General features: G+C 49.8%; 1 protein-coding gene across 6 annotated transcripts in view; it reads right to left on the bottom strand.

The window, feature by feature from the left end:
- Positions 1-18,583, bottom strand: part of HNF1B (HNF1 homeobox B) — a 55,251-nt gene that overhangs the window by 13,561 nt on the left and 23,107 nt on the right. For 4 of the 6 annotated variants that reach the window (XM_041000566.1, XM_041000569.1, XM_041000570.1 and 1 more), the window contains 2 exons: positions 8,392-8,552; positions 2,289-2,421 (listed from right to left, as the gene is read on the bottom strand). In XM_041000566.1, coding sequence (XP_040856500.1) covers positions 2,289-2,421; positions 8,392-8,552 — 294 coding nt within the window. Of the gene's footprint in view, positions 1-2,288; positions 2,425-8,391; positions 8,553-18,583 lie in introns of all 6 variants that reach the window. The other 2 variants (XM_041000565.1, XM_041000568.1) reach the window with 1 other exon arrangement.

The raw sequence follows: 18,583 nt of genomic DNA, 5'->3' as shown, positions 1-18,583 counted from the left end.
AGTGGGGTATTATATCCACGAGTTTTTTACTCGACTTTTCTAGAAGTCAAGCAAGTTCTTTTCAGGTAGGTATCCTATCTCAATGCAAATCCTGGCCCTAGAGTAAGGCTACGATATTCTGTATACCAGAGGGCTCAGGGAAAAGGCAATACGTTTCAAGTCATTTTTTATTCTATGAGTCTGCTGCAGGCTTCTCCATTTGTATTCTCCTTCTGCAAAGCCACAGGCAGAGTGTGTCAGTTTCCAAGTATCTAGAGACATGGTGAGCGCCAAGCACACTCCTTTGGCAAACCCTGGTGAGTCTGGCAGGCTCACCCTCTCTTGTCCTCGGAAGGTACCTAAGTCCTTCTTTCCAGAAGCAATCAGAGTGGACACCTCCACTGGAGCTGCTTTAGGGATGGCAGAAGGAAGAAAACACACATCGTTGGCATGGGCACAAGATGCAAGGGAGGCTCAGAGGACCATGAGGCTGAACGTAAGAAGACTCCCATGCCTTCCAGAGAGCTCTCCCCTGCGGACTCAGGACAGTTTTCCAGGGTCACCACAATGCCTTCCAGGAGCAATGACCTGGCCTAAGCTGTCGCAGTGTGGTTGAAAATATACTGAACCCTTATCAACGTCAAAACTCAGTGAGGGGACAGGCGTCCTGGCATGCCAGACTGAGCCGCAGCTTGGGAGGGACACCCACATCCCACCATCAGAGTACAGGTTCGAGTCCCAGCTGCTCAGCTTCTGATCCAGCTCCCTGTCAATGTACCTGGGAAGCAGTGGATGACACCAAGTTCCCACCACCCATGGAGGATGCCTGGATGGAGTGCCTGGGTCCTGGCTTCTAAGGACTGCATTTGCAGAGGGAAGCTCTTTTGCTCCCTGTTTCTGTGTCTTTCAAATATATAAACAGATATTTAAAAAAAATAAATTCATGGCCTGGCGCAATAGCCTACTGACTAATTTGTTGCCTTATATACACCAAGATGCTATATGGGCACCACTGTGTGTCCAAGCGGCTCCAGTTCCCATCCAGCTCCCTGCTTGTGGCCTGGGATAGTAGTAGAGCATGATCCAAAGCATTGGGACCCTGCACCTGTGTGGGAGACCCACAAGAACTGGAAGAAGTTCCTGGCTTTGGATTGGCTCAGCGCTGGCTGTTGTGGCCACTTGAGGAATGAACCAGCAGACAGAATATCTTTCTCTAATATATCTCCTTCTCTGTAAAATGTGCCTTTCCAATAAAAAAAATCTTTTCAAAAAATCAATTCACAAAAGAAACTCCCAGAGAGACAGTAACAGCTGCAGCCTGCTTCAGCCTCCCCACAGCTTGAAACAGCCCATCTGTGATGGAGTGTGGGCTTGCTGGAGCACAGGGGCAGAGGAGCTTCATGGAGCCAGGCGGTCCTAGCCTGCCTCCCCAGCTGCAACCATGCATGCAAGCAGCCTACTTCTCCTTCAGGTTTTCAAAGCTCAGATCACTGCGACAGCCCTCCCAGGTACACGCCCCCGCAGTGAGAGGTCAGCCCTGCTTATGCAGTCTCCAGCACAACACTACACCACCATCTCGCCCATTTAGGAGGAAGCCAGCACATCTTGCTCTGTCTTTATCAACACAAAGAACCTTCTGGAAAATAGAACTGCATATTTAGGGACAAGAATGAACACAAAAGCAGACAACGCTTTATACATGAATGCGTTCACAGTCATTTGATTGCCTCAACATTTTTTTTAAATAGCTATTTGCAAGGCACAGAGATGTGGAGAGTGACAGATTTCTTATCAGCTTTTTCACTCCCCACAGTGGCTGCAGCCAGCCAGGGCTGGGCCAGGCTGACAAAGAAGCCAGGAACTCCATCCTGGTTTCCCAGAGAAACAGCAAGCCCTAGCTACCTGGAGCCATCATCCGCTGTCTCCCAGGGTGTCCATCAGCAGGAAGTTGCAATGTGGGGGAGTGGAACTGGGACTTGAACCCAAGCACTCTGATCCGAACTCGGGGATCCCAAGCAGCATCAAAACCAACAACAATTCATTTTATCAATGAGTAAACTGGGCTGCCTAAAGGCTTATTGAGTGACACAGGACACACATACAAGCGAACAGCAACTGAAACTCTAAGTCTATTCCATAATTTTCTTGTTGAGGAGAAAGAGAGGGAAAAAAAAAAACAAGGAAGTTAAATGAAGCCTCCACAAGGGGTTGAGTTTGAGGGGGACCCTCCCATAGAGCCTCTTGTTAGGCCCACTGGCTTGAAGTTCTCCGCCCCGCCCCCACATCCGGCGACTGCTCCGGGAACTTACTTTGTGCAATGGCCATGACTCCGGACAGGGGGGTCATGATGAGGTTCTGAGACTGCTGGGGGTTATGGTGGGAGAGGCTGTGGATGTTTGTCAAGGTGCTGACAGGGGGCAGGCCTCCTCCTGAGACCGAGATCTGCTGCGGAGAGAAAACAATTGCAGTTCAGTGAGTGAGAGCCACCCAGAATGCTCCCTACAAGCACGAGACTTAGCAACTGCTCAGCACGGCACAGCTAGTCCACAGCTTCATTCCTGAGAAAGACTCAGGAACACTGAGCGAGCACCCATTGTGACAGACACCACGTTAGGGAAGCTGGCAGAACTCAAGGTGGCCGGCCAACAGGCACTGGCAGCGGAGGTGTTGGAGTTATCTGCCCACTTCGGAAATCAGGCGTTCACTTGCTCGCCTCGCTCTCTGCCTCCGTTCGCTTCCTACCTTCCAGATGGTTGGTGCTAGAGATGTGTGATTGGTAAAAATCCCTGCAGATAAACCTGGTGGGAGACGATGCGTCCACTGTCCTGAGGGCAGAGACGCATACGTGTGTCCTTGCTCAATTAGATCTATATGCTGCCTAAAGTTCCGTAACAAATGGTACACTTCTGTCCAAACCTGTGCCTGTCCTGTCTGACCGAGAATCCAAGTTTCTATCTGTTACACAGAACTCATCTCTCCCACTGCCCCACAGGCACTTTTAAAGAATGTGGACACTGGCCATTACTGGGTTTCTCTACCTTTTCCAGATCTCCAAACTCCGTGACAAATGCCTTACCCCAGCCCTTTCTGTTTAGTTGGTCAAAAAACTGATATGGAATGACAAAGCTATTAAATGAGGCTTGAACCCTACACACCCCACTTTGTTTCACCATTACATATAAGATAGTTAGGAAGCAAAGCTATTGATTTCTGTGTATTTACTTTGTATGTGGCCACTCCAATAGATCCTTTAATTTATTCCTCCCACTGCCTTTTCCTCTTTCACTTCATTCTTGTTTCCCCAAAGTAAATGACTTGCATTGGAGAACATGATGTCCTCCTTGCTAGTAATCGGTCCACATGTCTGAGTGCACTGGCAACAACTTTTAAAGTAGTAGTAAACAGGGCCCAGTGAGATGGCCTAGTGGCTAAATACTAGCATTGCACACCCAGGATCCCATATGGGCACTGGTTCGTATCCTGGCTGCTTCGCTCCCCATCCAGCTCCCTGCTTGTGGCCTGGGAAATCAGTCGAGGACGGCCCAAAGCCTTAGGACCCTGCACCCGTGTGGGAGACCCGGAAGAGGGTCCTGGCTTCTGGCTTTGGATCAGCTCAGCTCCTGCTATTGCAGCCACTTGGGGAGTGAAGCAATGCACAGATCTTTCTCTTTCTCCTCCTCTCTGTATGTTTGCTTTTCCAACAAAAATTAATAAAATTTAAAAATAGTAATAAACAATTACAATGGCAATAGATGTACCTATTATGAGTTCAACATCACCAGAAATGTTTCTAATGCTTTCTGGCTAATCATAATTTCTAAAGGAGCTGTCTTTTATATACACATTATTTTTCACAGATGTGCCATATGCACAATTCTATTTTTATTTTTAAAAACTATTTACTTTTTTAGAGATTCTTATTTATTTATTTTTTTTATTGGGAAGCCAGATTTACAGACAGAAAGATCTTTCATCTGCTGGTTCACCCACAAATGGCCTCAACAGCTAGAGCTGAGCCAATCTGAAGTCAGGAGCCAGGAGCTACTCCCATGTCTCCCACATGGGTGCATGGGCCCAAGGACTTGAGCTATCCTCCACTACCTTCTCAGTCCATAAGCAAGGATCTGGACTGGAAGCAGAGAAGCTGGGATATGACCCAGCTCCTATATGGGATGCCAGCACAGCAGGTGGAGGATTAGCCTGATACACCATTGCACCAGCTCCCTCTCCCCCAAATATGTATTTACTCTCATCTGTTGACTCACTCCCCAAATACCCACAACAATCAGAAGCTAAGAACTCCAGCCTGGTTTCCCACATGGGTGGAAGGAGTCCAAGTACTCAGGCCACCAGGGATGCCTCTCAGGATGCGCCTTAGCAGGAAGTTGGATGGGAAGCAGAGGAGTCAGGACTCAAACCAGGCCCGCCCACATGGACTGTGGGCATCTCAAGAGGTGACTTCATCACCACATCACATGCTTGCCCCATGTAACTTGGAAAATATTAAGAAAGAAACAGCTTGCCTTGTAAGCAAGCCCTGACCTTTGGGAGAGCAGCAGGGTCCCTCAGGGGTGCTTCTAGGCTAAGACCCGTCAGCTGCCTGAGTGCCTCTCTTCCCTGCACGCATCTGGCACTGCCCAGAGCTCTGATGTTTTAAGCCTGTCCCCAGGTAGGACGCTGCCTCCTGCCCTCTCCTCAGCCCCACAGCCTCCAAGGTTAATTTGAAAGAAAGAAAGAAAGAAAAAAACCAAGCAGGTTTGTTTGTGTTTTTTAAAATGAGCATCAAGAAATGAGTGAGCGATCACATGATCTAGAAAGAATTCCAACCACATCAAACAAGAGAGAACCAGCCTGTTTGCCCGACTTGTTTTTCAAAAATGTCAGAGCCATAAAAAAAAAAAAAAAAAAAAAAAGGCAGGAACCAGCCTTCCACCCGAATCTCTTGGGTAATGGTGTCCTTTGGTAATCTCTGCCATTTCATCGGAAGAAAAACAGAGCCAATGATAAAAACAACGTAGGTGTGTGGCTTTGGAGCTTGTCATGTGTGCTCACTGACTGTCTTTAACAGAGAATGCCACCAACAGGGCAGGCATGGCTACCGGCGCTCCTCCTCTGAAGAGCAGACACTGTCCTTCCCGTCCCTTGAGGTTGAGTAAGCGAGGAAGGCAGGTTTCCCAGTGTCCGTGGGCACTAGGAAGTTGCTGGAATAGTTTGAAACACCCAAATTCTGTCTACGAGCTACGTGCAGTGCCTTCGCTGTGCTCAGTAAGTGCTGTATGTGCTTTTGAGGTTTCGAATCATTGCCCCTACTTTGCAGACAAGGAAATGGAAGTTGAGAAAAGTTAAGAAATGTGATCAGCGGTAGATGAGGGGTTCTCTGTCCACAAAGTCTCTGTCCGGAGACTTTAGGTGACACTGTGTGATACTGGGAAAGTATCCAATATGTGTTTTTTTTTTTTTCTCAAAGAAATAAGAAAGAGAGAGGGAGAGAGGGAGAGAGAAAGACAGAATACCCCCCCACCAACCTCAGCCTAACTAGTTTTTGTTTTGTTTTGTTTAAGATTTATTTTTTAATTGGAAAGTCAGATATACAGAGAGGAGAAGAGACAGAGAGGAAGATCTTCCATCCGATGACTCACTCCCCCAAGTGACCGTAATAGCCGGAGCTGAACCAATCTGAAGCCAGGAGTCAGGAGCTTCTGGGTCTCCCACATGGGTGCAGGGTCCCAAGGCTTTTCCTCAACTACTTTCCCAAGCCACAAGCAGGAAGCTGGATAGGAAGTAGGGCTGCCAGGATTAGAACCGGCACCTATATGGGATCTTGGCACGTTCAAGGCAAGGACTTTAGCTGCTAGGCCATCTTACCGGGCCACAGATTTTGTTTTCATTTTTTTACATCAATGCTTACTGTTTGGGTATGGAAACCATGGCAGGGAGAGTGCATCAGAGAGCTCAAATGGACTGGCTTCATTTCCAAAACTTCCTGTGGGAAGATTTCCAAGGATGTGTGCTACTGAGAGTTGGCAGTGAGATGGGCACTCCAGGAATGCCTGAGCCAGAAGTAGTTCTCAGAAGTGACCACAACACAGGCATCAGCATCCCTACCTCACAGCCAAACAAAGCAATTTCCCCTCCCTACCAGTGCTAAGTGCCCGGCACAGGGCATTTGCTGCCTCGTCCTTTTTCGACCACACGCCGCTCTCCCTGGTTGGACCAGGCTCTGCAGGGGGCTGTGTTACATATTAACTGAGAACAGACTCTTGCATCTGGGCATCCAGCGACAGTGTCACAACATCTGAGCCAGGGTGTTGGAGGCAGGTGAAAAGCTGCACCCAGCAAACAAGCTTCCAGATGTTTGCTAACGTTGAGGTGTGCTGGCCTGGTCAATCATCAATCCAGTAATATACTGCTCAAGCTGGGCAGTGCTGAGCAGAACAGGAAGCAAAAAGCATGGCTTCAGGCTAGGTCTGGAGCACCCACGGCCTGGGAGAGGCAGCTGGCCTCTCAGAAGAGCGGCAGAGCTCCATGGGGAACCCCCAGGACCTGCAGACAGCAAAGCTGAGGATTCCAAAACTGTTTCACAGGGCTCCCTTCCCCAGGGAAAGCCTGACTGCTTTTGGGTCTCAACGTGAACCATGGAGAAACCACAAAACTGACCTAGAGTGGACCTGGGCTGTTTTTCCAGAGGAAGAATCTTGGTTAGGGTTTGGAGGGAGGACTAGGGGAAGCAAAATGCCTCCCTGGGAAGTGTGTCTCTATAATCCCTCTGTTATTTAATCATTTGTTTATTTGAGAGACAGGCAGAGAAAGCTGCCATTTACTGGATCATTATCCAAGTGCCCACCCCAGCTGAGGGTGAGGTCAGGGGATTAGGGACGAAGGAGAGAATGAAGGGGCTGAAGGACAAACCTGGGGACCAGGAACTCAATTCAGGTCCTCCAGTGGATGACAGAAACCCAAACACCTGAGCCATCACTGCCACCTCCCACGGTGGTCTGCCTTGGCCTAAGTCAGGAGTCAGAGGTGGGAATCGAGCCCACACTCTAGCAGAGGAAGCAGGTGTCTTAATCCTGGACCACAGGCGGCCCTTCCCTTTTATTCCTGCTTGCAGAGACCACTCCAGAGGCAGCAGCTCAGGGCCCCTGAAACCAGAGTTGGCCGGGTCAGCTCTCTCCTCTGAAACCACACGTTTGTTTTCCTCCAGGGAGCCAGGCACTTGGTCACCTGTGACTCACTGTTCCTGTGTTGCCTACACAGCATGCACGTCAAGGTCTAAAATGGCAACTGCTCCCGGCTGCCCTCTCCTCCGCCCCTCCCCCCACCCTGTGCCCTCCAGCCTCTGGGTCAGACACCTCAAGGGGAACGTGTGCAGCTCCACCTTGAGCCTGGAAGCCGGGAACCTGCGGCTCCTCCCTCCCCTGAAACCCAGAGCATGACCCAAAGAATGAAGTTTTCCATCTCCAGCCCGAGCTAGTGTCACAATGCTCCTGTGCTCTCACATGTACGCATGTCCCTGCGCTTGTGTGGCCACTGGAACTGGCCCTCCCTCCCCGGGTGGGTTATGTGCACATGTGGAGGCTGGGTTGTGACTAGGAACAAGATAATGTCATTTAGTGACACCAGCACTGATATTAACACAACAATGCAGCCATTTATGGCACATACCCAGTGCTCAGCACCTCACGTGTGCTAGTACGCTTATTCCCCCAACAGCCCTACTGTTATTACCCCCATTTTATAGAGGAGGAAAAGAGACCTAAGGCACTTTAGTACCCTGGCCAAGGCCATGCAGCTATTAAGTGCCGGGCTGGGATCCGACCGCAGGGCACTGTCACTTCAAAGTCGGTTTGTCCCATTCTGAAAGCGCCTTCCCACTCCACCTGCCGTTCTGGGCTGTGATGGTCACTGGCCAGAATTCCAGCCAGAGAAGTTTCTCCCCGTCTCCCACCATCCACTAGCTCCTGGTTCCTCCTGACTGTGTTCACTGGTACCAAGGGGCTGGCTAGGGAGGAACTGGGGGGCTTGTCTCAAACTGAGGTGCCCTCTGGGTTGAAAAACTCACTTTGGAGGCCTTGGAGAGGGGACTGAATGAACATTTTATCAACACAAATGTCATTGGCAGCCCCAAAACAAATACTGTCCCACCCAGCTCGCTCCTTTATGAGGCATTCAATCAATAAAATGAGAGCAGGGCTCTGTCAGATTTATTGGCTAGGTTCAAACCGAACACCTCTTCCACCCGCCAGAGGCTGGCTCACCAGCTCGGCCTTTCCGCTCCAACTCCGGCAGGCCCCTATTTTCCCCAAAGGGGCTACAATGGTTCATTGTTTGAGGCAGGCCTTGTGAGAAGTCGTGTTTGTTTTGCCTCTTATCTTATCAGCGCCAGAGCTGCAATGGCCCAGGTGTACTCACCATTTTACCATCAGGTGAGAGGAGATTGTGGCTGGGGTCCAGGCTGGCTGGGGAGACTTGCTGTAAAACCGACTGGCTGGTCACCATGGCGCTGTTGCCATGGTGACTGATTGTTGAAGAGGAAGTGACCTCATTGTTTCCTTGCTGGCTGTAGCGCACTCCTGCAACAACACAGACCCAACAGGGAACATTAGTGTCACCAGGACCCAGGAACACTGGCTGACTCAGCTCCCCCAGTGTTTTCCAGGGTGGATGAATCGACCTACAAGAACAGCTGTCCCCCAGGTTGAAGACACCACAACTACAACCTGATATCAGGTCTAGCTAGAATGGAAGCTCCACGTGGGCAGACCGTGTCAGCCCGTTCCACTTGGTTTGCTGCTGCATGCCTGGGTGCCCTGCTTGGCACTTGGTAGGATAGTCAATAATCATGTGTAGAATGCACTAACTGTTGCTTTGATGCAATTTAAGGATTTAGAGGCTGACCTTGACCTCTTCTTCCTGGTTACAAGATTTATTCTTCCAGCTGACTTCCAGGAGTATGCTCCCGACGACAACTGACGGGTATGTGGGACTGCAAAGTATAAAGTGACTGATTTCACAAAGACAAGGTGTGCTTGTCTGGGGACTGCTGTAACAGCCATGGTGCATTTCTCAGTGGCAGTGTTCAATGTTTTTGGCGAATCCTAAGAGGCTAGGCGAAATACAGGCAGAGCAAGACAGGGGACAGACAAGCGGGCTTTAGCCAGGAATCTCTGGCCCTGGAACTCGCATTCCTTTGGTGGGATCTCATTTGGTTGACTTCCTGGACACAGGAAAAGGCCTGTCAGCCACAGGGTGAGGCGGGCAGTGCACACGGGTGGGCTATGAATACTCAGTGAGCCACTGCAATTTTGTGTGTGAGGGAGCAGTAGGGGAGAACCCAGCATGTTTATGACCTCTCCTTTCCAAGTCTCCCTACTGGCTCAGCAACCAAAGCTGAGGTCTGTTCTCAGTAGAAGGAAAGTGCTGGGCAGAGATGAGGCAAGGGCAAGAAAGTCAAGGTGGAAGACCCTGGCTCCCATTTGCAGAAGCAAACCCTGCTTGATGTGCCCATGACACACCCAAGGAAAAGTTCAGGGGTACTTGGTGGTGGTGTCATTCTCAAGCTTAGAAAGGTATTGACAAAAAGTTAAGAGGATGCAATCCTGCAAAGACTTTTATCACAGAATCACTTGGAAATTGGGATAACTCTTTGGCCGCACCTCTCCTTCAGCCCAGTTTTTCAAGGACTAACCTTGAGTTCTGCTCCTCACCCCACCTTGCCTCTTTCCAGGGCAGCCCGCTCCTCAGAGCCTGCCATCTGCCTGAACCAACAGCTTCTAAGTTGCTAAGCTAGAGTCTACCAGTAAGCCAAGCCACCTTCTCCTGGATCTTCCCAGGGACATGACTCAAGGCCCATAGATCCCAGGGCTTAAGAGGACCAGGGTGAAAACAAACAAACACAAACATAGGGTTCAAACTGCAAGAGCACCTTGTTTGACCACAAAGTGGTTCACTGCTTGTCCACAGGCTTTTTCTATGGGTGGTTGTCTCCATTCTTTTTGATTCAAGGGGTTCTGGGTAGGGTTGGTACTACTAGCAGTGGGTTAGTGCCAGAACCTGTCAGTTACTGATCTAGGGTACTATAATTTGAGACAAGAGCAACAGCCATGAAGTTACAGAAGGAATGGATTCCACGTTACCCAATCCATAGCCCTGCCCTGGCCTTCCTCCTCGGCAGCTGCCTGTGATTCCTTTGTCTCTTGGTTACCACCCTCTCCTCATCCATTGGAATCAATCAAGTCTTGTTTCTTCCAGCAGGACTCTTCTGATTGTTCAAAGAGCTGTGATGTAAAAGAAGAGATTTGAGCCTGTGAGCTCCAAACGCAGAGTAAGAACCACTGCCAAAGAGGAAGGAAGATCAGAAAAATTTCCTAACAATCTAAGCACAAGGGGAAGACTGTGGGCTCTGATAGTAGACAGACTTGAGTTCAAATCCCAACTTTGTTCTTCATAGGTGCATAATCACAGGACAATCACCTCCCCTCACCTTGGTTCATCATCATAAAATGGGGGAGAATACTTCTTCTGTGGGGCTCTTTGGAGGATAGATATAATAGCTATACAGACCCTTTGCATCAAGACAAAGAAATGACAACTTCAGGCAGGGATGCATGGAGGTGGGAGAGTTGTCACAGGATGGACCACAGAGTGTGTGTCCTGAGATACTCAGATTCTAGAAAACTGAGGGCCAGCCCTCGGCAATGGTTAGAATTTCCTTTCTGTAGTGAACAGTTTGCACAGAGCCCTGCTCTGGCAGAATCCCTGATGTTTCACCCTGCACGCAACCTTGGGGAGAGGCCTGGCTACCACCTGCCCTCCTCCGCACATTTGTCTCCTGCTTGTTCGGATCCTCTGACCAGCTGTTTGCCTCCCCAAGATGCTCTGCTCCTGGGAGAGTGGTGATAACACCGGGAGTCAGGTGTGTTGTCACCTCCCAGCTAGTCCCCACCATCGATTCCGTCTCAAGTCAAATAGTCTCTGGATTTAGCCTATTTAATTTGGCTGGAAGAAAAGGGCCAGCCCTCTGATGATCAAATATAGGTCACAGGGAGGCTTCTCCCCTACCACGGGCTGCGTAATTATTTATTTAAAAATAATTAACCAAGGATATCCACAGGAAACAAAAGCCTTCTTTATTGGCAGGATAGCATCAAGAGGTGTTTGTTAGGATCCAGGCAGCAGAGCCCAAGGTTGCCGTGGTTTTTCACACTGGATTTTTGGTCCTAACAGAACTTCATCATTATTAAAAAAAAAAAACAAAAACCACAGCAGACCTGTCCTGTTTAAAGACAGATGGACCTAGACCTTGAACATTCCTTTTAAAACCTCTGGCTGGGGGTCAGTACTGTGGTACAGTAGGTGAAGCCTGGAGTCTGTAGTACCAGCATCCCATATGGGTGCAGGTTCATGTCTCAGCTGCTCTGCTTCCGATCCAGCTTCCTGCCAATGGGCCAAGAAAGCAGGGGAGGGTGGCCTAAGAGATTGGGCTCCTGCCACCCATGTGGGAAACTTGGATGGAGGCTCTTGGCTCCTGGTGTTAGCCTGGACCAGCCTTGGTCATTGTGATCATCTAGGGAGTGGACCAGAAGATGGAATGTCTCTCCCATGCTCTCTCTGTAGCTCTGTCTTTCAAATAAATAAATAATCTTAAAAACAAAACAAACAAAAAAACCCTCTGGCTGCAAGCATCATTGGGCACAGAGGACAAGATGCAGTTTGGGATGCCTGTATTCCCTATCAGAGTGCCTGGGTTCAAGTCCCTATGCCATCCTCAATGCCACTTCCTGCTAATGCAAACCATGGAAAGAAACAGGTCATGGCTCGACTGCTTGAGTCCCTGCCACCCACATGGAAAATCTGGATTGAGTTCCTGTCTTTTTCTTTCTTAAGGATGAAAATAAGTACATAAAATGTTAAAAATTAAGTTGAAATCTCCGGCTGCAGACTAGAGACCTAGCTGGAAATGAGAGGATGACTGCATTGATCATAACTTTGCCATCCCTTTAATGGGTAAGCTCCAGCTTCCTCCTCTCTAAGCCACAGAACTGACCACTACAGACAAGGACCTTGCCACTGAGTCTTCCTCCCCAGGGACTGGGCCATTACTGGCCCTGAGGAATGCTGTGATCAGCCACTCATTGGTGTTACAGGAAGGTGTGGGGTGGAGGGTATGTCTCAAGGTGTCTGTAGGTGGCACTGTAATAGGTGCTCTCATTAGAGAAAGCAGAGACTGAGTCCTTGTATATTTCTCAAACTCAGAAGAGCCCTTGAAAGGAGAATGCAAGTGGAGTTCAGAGTGTGTGACGGCTCTGGGGAGCGGAATTTAAATCGTGCCTCCCCACCGAAGAGCTGTGTGACTGTGAGGAAGTTGTTTAGCCTCTCTGAGCTTCCCTTCCTTATCATTAACAATCTCCACCCCTAAGTCACCAGGGAGAAAATGGAATGAGTTAATGGGTATGAACGTCCCAGGCCATGCTTAGCACATCTAAGTTGCTTAAAAACAAAAACATCCTCCTACTTCAGAACTGTCTTTGTCTCAAAGACGCATCCAGGAAAGAAGGCTGAGAGCACAGAACTCACTGAGTGCCTAGCAGGTGCCAGGCACAGGGCTGGCGAGCCTGTGTTAAACCTAGACTGAGAGCTCCCCTTTGCCTGCATCCTGACAACCTCTGAATACAGATATATGACAGAGTTTCATGCCGACTGGCCAAAGCCACCAGGCTAACAGTCACAGAGGACCCCTGGGAGAAATGACCATGGTAGATGGTAGCCATGTCTCCCTTCACTTCTGGGACCAAACCACTCAAGGGCCAAGTCACCAGCCCTGAGAAACACAACAGACATAAAAGGCGTCTCAGGAGGTCATCTCCTGTCCCCATTCCTAGCCTCATCTTCTTGGGCCCTGAGGTTATGTCAAATTCCGGACACCCTACGGGACATATGCAGATCATGTGGTGTCTATTTTATCTGATCATCAGAAGCGTCAGAAGTTGTACAGGAAATACACAGTTCCTAGAAACCAGCGCCCCCTCCCTGTTCCCTGCGCCAGCAGTGCTCTTCCCATGACAGTCCTTCTAAAAATCGTACCAGGTCACCACCCAGCTGGGAAACCTGTGACAGCGCCTTACTGCTTTCCCGAAGAGCTGCAACCTCTGAGGCTGGCAGAATCGGGCCAGCTGGTCTTCCCCACCTCCATGCACAGTGCCTGCCCTTTCTCAGATGGGCCTGCCAACTCTTGCCTCTGCGCCTTTGTACATGCTGGTCCCTCAGCCTGAAATGCTCTTCCCGTCTTGATGTCAAGTCCTTTAACAGGATGCATGGTTCCTTCCTCTGTAATGGGCCCTTTCTCTGGGACACTCTCCTTGAACCGACCTGGTAGTTAAGTCAGGCCATCCTTTGTAGTTTCCATGCACTGGAGACTCTGGTGGGAGGAGCCAGCCCCCCTGGACTGGGACAGTAAGTTCAACTCTCCCTTTCTCTTTAAGGAAGAGCTGGCTTTCACACGCACTGCCTAGCAGAGGGCAGGCACTGGGCACAGCTACTGAAGGGAGGAACAAGACTTTATCTGCTTGACTACACTTCTCCCTGGGACAAGCAACAACATCACTTCTAGGAGAAGGAGACAAGACAGTTCTGTAGTAATGACGGCATGGAGATTGTGATTCCAGGGGCTGGCATCATGGTACAGCAAGCTAAGCTACCAGGTGTAGTGCCCGCATCCCATACGGGCATCAGTTCAAGTTCACTACTCTGCTTTCTGATCCAGCTCTCTGTTAACACACCAGGGAAAATGAACAGGCAGAATATCTCATGTCCTCTCTCCCTCAGATACATATATCTTGAAAAAATTATGATTCTGTTGTACTTACAGTGACAGATCAAGGTGTCACTTGAGTGTACCCCAAGTTTGTCACTGGAAAATAGCAGGTAAATTCAGACACCTGCCTTCCACTGGAGTCACACAGGAATGTGCACAAGCTCCCTGCACACACACCACCTCAGTTCACTGCAGTTGTCCTGTCCACCTACGTGTGGAGTCACACCCTCTGCCCACCACTCACATGATCTCACAACCCGTAACACTTCCCACACCCACTGCCTCATGCAAACTTCAGCACTTTCTCAACCACCGAATGCATTGTTAGAACATTTATGTGCTTTCCAACCATTCAACAGGAATACAACTCTGCCCATCTTTTACTGGACTCTTCTTCATCTTTTTAAAATGTGCCACTGGTACAGTTTCAGTCTTGTGCCCTCCACCCCGTATCTCCCATAAGCCTGGTGTTTCTCATAGCATAACTTAGCAAAGCGTGATTACTTTTAGAACACCTATGCTGTGCTACACAGAACCGACTGTGTATGTAGTTGGTGCTGTGTAGTTGTGGGGCTGGGGCAGATAAGACACTGAATAGGTTGTCATTAACCGCAGAGACTTTTTTAGAAAGGTGCATGTTGAGGCCCTGGGTCTGCCCCTGCTGAGAGTTTTGGAAACCAGTTGAGATCTCAGTTCCACAATAAGAAATCAACAGAGGACCAAGCCTCAGAAAGGGCCACAAACTCCTTCTCTTTCTTCCTTTTTCTTAACTCTTGTGAGTCTGGGACTAGTCCTGTTTGGTCTATAAAATGGGTAGAAGCTAGAGTGATGCCCAAATCAGTCCAAAGAATCCCTGGACTTGATCACACCTAGAGCCTGGTGGGATGTCTGGTTCCCTGGGACGTTTCAAAGCTAACCTCCCATCCTTGATAATGCAGGAATGTGCCTCTGGCCGGTGGACTCGTGCCAACCCCGGAGAGCGTGCGTCCCGGCCACCAACAGAGTAAACATTACTCAACCACCTGGGCCCTGTCACACACATTCTTCCCCTGTGTTCCTAACCTCACGCAGAGTGCAGCCCAACCCTGCGGTGTCTGGAAACCGGGAATTTAAACTCAGGCCGGAGGGACTGTGCAAGGGAAAAGTTCTTCCCAATGGAAGCAGCCGTGTCTGTCAATTACTAGCAAGCAGACAGAGCTGTGTCCACCTCCTGCGGGGAGCACAGTGGGGCTGAAGCCGACTGCAATCGCCCAGTACTGCGTCCCAAACCCAGCACCATCCCATCACCCAGAAGAAAAGTGAACAATTTCCCACACTTGAAACTGGGAACTGTAGAAATGAAGGCATTCGGATGAGTAAGCACTGCCGCCTCAGTTTCCTCATTTGTAACCCAGGTCTTAGCTGTCCTCCTCCTTAAGGATAAAGATGAATGCTTATCAAAGATGAAAATTCTGAAAGCCTCTTGGGAAAAGGCCAAAACAGGGTGAAAGGCATGGAAACATCAGGCAGGCTTCCGTGTCAATTCCCTTCCTACCTATCGTGGCTGTGTCAGGAGACCAGCTCCTAAGAGGGGGAACACAGACAGGCCTGTGGGGACGGCAAACATTCTTGACTCAAGGGGTAAAAGCTGAGTGATACTTAAGGGAAGCCCACAGACTGGTTTTCTTATAAAAATCAAAGCAAGTATAATCAAAAAGAAGAAGAAGAAGAAAAAAAAAAAGCAACCCAGTTCCAGTCCCATCCAAAGCACCTTGGCTCATATGCATGGTGCACCTGGCAAGACTGCCCACCTGGAAACCCTGAGCATGCTCCCCACAGCTCTGCCTTGGCCACCATGCCTCGGCCCCGCCAGGGAGCCGGCTGCTGCAAGCAAACATCACATGGATGGCAGTGAGCACTTCAGTCCGGAGACGGCTGCTGCAGGTCAAAGGAATAGGCCCGGCACTTGAGGGCTTGAGTACCGTCTGCTACTCAAAGTGTCAGATGCCCCTTGGATGGATTGGAAAGCTGACAAGGGCCATGGTCTTGCCAGCTGTCAATCCTCCTTCAAAGCTAACCATCTCAGGCTCCCCCATCAGCTCCATTGTGATTTGGGGCTCCCTGTCATGGTCCTTCTGATACTGTGGTGTTGGGGGTTGGTTTGCATGTCAGCTGCACTCCTCATAGGAGGGCAAGTGTGTCAGAGCAGGCCTTCATCTTCCTCACTGTCCCGCGGTGCCTTGTGGGAGCACAGGCTGTGCTAGGTGCTTCATAAACATTTGTTGACAAAGGGAATGATGGGTAAGTGACCCACACCTCCGCTCGGACGGCTTCACACTCTATCACCTTTCATCCCTGTGTTAGGTGAGAGGAAAACCACTGGAAAAAAGCGGAGTCCTCTTAAGTCTCCTGGGTTCTTAAGGGAAGAAAAAGAGGGAGTAAGAGGGAAGGAGAAAGAGAACCAATGGCAAGCAAGACTGAAGAAATGGAACTGACAGGCTTGGGTGACCTCACGTCAAAGGCACGAGGTAGGTGAGCTGGGCTGTAGGAATGAAGCAACAGGACTTCCTCCTCCTTTGAGCTCCTGGACATGGCTTTGCCTTGTGCAAAAATGGCCCACGCTGTCTCCCAGTTCTCTTGTCCTTCAAATCTAGACATAACACCTGTTATCCAGGGTTCTGCGGGGAGTGAGAATAGGCCCTCCACCAGCACAAGCGGATCGTTTCTTTTTATTTAGTTTATTGGGTTTACTGGAAAAGAAGAGTGAGAGTAACAGAGTAGGGTGTGTGTGTGGGGGGGGAGAATATGGCATGTATATTATATGCTCACTCACTCCCCAAGGGTCTGCAACAGCTGGGGCTGGGCCAGGCCGAAGCTGGGAGCCAGGAACTCCATCCAGGTCTCCCATAAGGGTGACAGGAATCCAACTACTTGAGCCATCAGCAGATGCCTGCCAGAGTGTGCATTAGTGGGACACCAGAACTGGGAGAAGAGGCGAGACTGGACCCCAGGCACTGCTGTGGCTGTGGGTGTCTCTACTGACTTCTTATTTGAAAGGCAGAGTTTTACAGAGACATCTTTCATCCACTAGTTCACTGCCCAAATGGGCTACAATGCCAGAGCTGAGCTCCTGGGAAACAGGAGCTTCTTCTAGGCCTCCCATGTGGCTGCAGGGGCCCAGGGACTTGACCTATCCTTTGCTGATTTCTCAGGCCATAAGCAGAGAGCTGGATTGAAAGTGGAGCATCTTGGACAAAAATGGGCATCCATAAGGGATGCTGGACCTTGCAGGTGGAGGATTGGGCTACTGTGCCAGCATAACAGCTTACCTGACGTGCCTAATACTACTTCCCAATGCTTTCAGGTGGTAGGTGAGGATTCCACACTGAAACTTACCATGCTAGACCCTGGTTTGGGGCCTGCCAGGTTAATCTGGGAGTGAAAAGGAGGGTCAGTTCATGGGGCTGAGTAACCCAAGTGCCACACTCTTTCAAAGCATGTGGTGGGCCCGGCACGGTGGCCTGGCAGCTAAAGTCCTCGCCTTGAACATACCGGGATCCCATATGGGAGCTGGTTCTAATCCCGACAGCTCCACTTCCCATCCAGCTCCCTGCTGGTGGCCTGGGAAAGCAGTCGAGGACGGCCCAAAGCCTTGGGACCCTGCACCCATGTGGGAGACCTGGAAGTTCCTGGCTCCTGGCTCCAGATTGGCACAGCACCAGCCGTTGCGCTCACTTGGGGAGTGAATCATCGGATGGAAGATCTTTCTCTGTCTCTCCTCCTCTCTGTATATCTGACTTTGGAATAAAAATAAATAAATCTTAAAAAAAAAAAAAGCATATGGTAAAACCTGAGAAAGGGTAGTGGCAGGTACTGTGATGTCTAAACGCTGGGAGACTGACAGCCTTGCTGCAGCCTGGCCCCTGGGGGCTGGTCTTTTCTGAGTCTGCCCTTGCGGGCAGGGGTGTTCCGTCTGCAACAAAAGCCCTGGGCTTGGCTGATGAGGAGAATGGTGACACTCCTGGCAGGCCTGGGCTCAGGGAGAGTTGTAAAGCCATCAGCAGACGGAGCTACTGGATTTCCACACAAAAGCAGGGTCTTATAAATAGACATCTTTCATTGTGTCTGAAGGGCTAATAAAGTAGCCTCAGAAAAGGAAGGTTTTCTACTGTGGCCTATTCAGGAGCAGGACCCTACTGGGAGGTGAGACCATGGGGAAATCCCTTTGAGGCTTGCTATGTATCAGAGCTACCTCACTGGGGAGGGGGAAGGGCTCTCTGCCTGGCCAGACCCCAGCCTCTTCATCACCGTTGCTGAGGGCAGCTCCATCAGCATCATCACCACCACCACCACCATCATCATCATCATCATCATCATGACAGACAGCCACTGATCACCCAGCAGGCCCGGGCTCCGGGACTTCGGAAGGTGGAGGGTTTGCACTCCGCTGGCAAGGACAGGGCGCCAGGGACACGGCTGCCCGGAATGTAGCACATTTGCTCCTGTCTCTCCAGATGACTCCAGTTTATGTCATCCTTTTCTAGACTTCAGTTCCCTTAGTAGAAGCCCAGGAAGGGCAGTTTTCACTGCTTTCTGCTCAAGAAATTCTGATAATAAGAGGAATGAAACTAGCAGAACATCTCACAAACTTGAAGAACTAAGCTAAATAAATAGACTGAAGAGGTGGAACATTAGGGAGAGCGAATTATAATGGATTCTTTGAAAAGTTATTGCTACATTTAATGTCGACCTTATTTTGCAGACGATAGACTCTCATTAAGTGGTGTAGAGTAAGAGCAGAGCTGAATGCAG

This window comes from Ochotona curzoniae, unplaced genomic scaffold, assembly GCF_017591425.1.
Source record: "Ochotona curzoniae isolate NIBS_2020 unplaced genomic scaffold, NIBS_Ocur_1.0 scaffold_2453, whole genome shotgun sequence".
Classification (NCBI taxonomy): domain Eukaryota; kingdom Metazoa; phylum Chordata; class Mammalia; order Lagomorpha; family Ochotonidae; genus Ochotona; species Ochotona curzoniae.
This window is presented reverse-complemented; position numbering and strand designations above follow the sequence as displayed.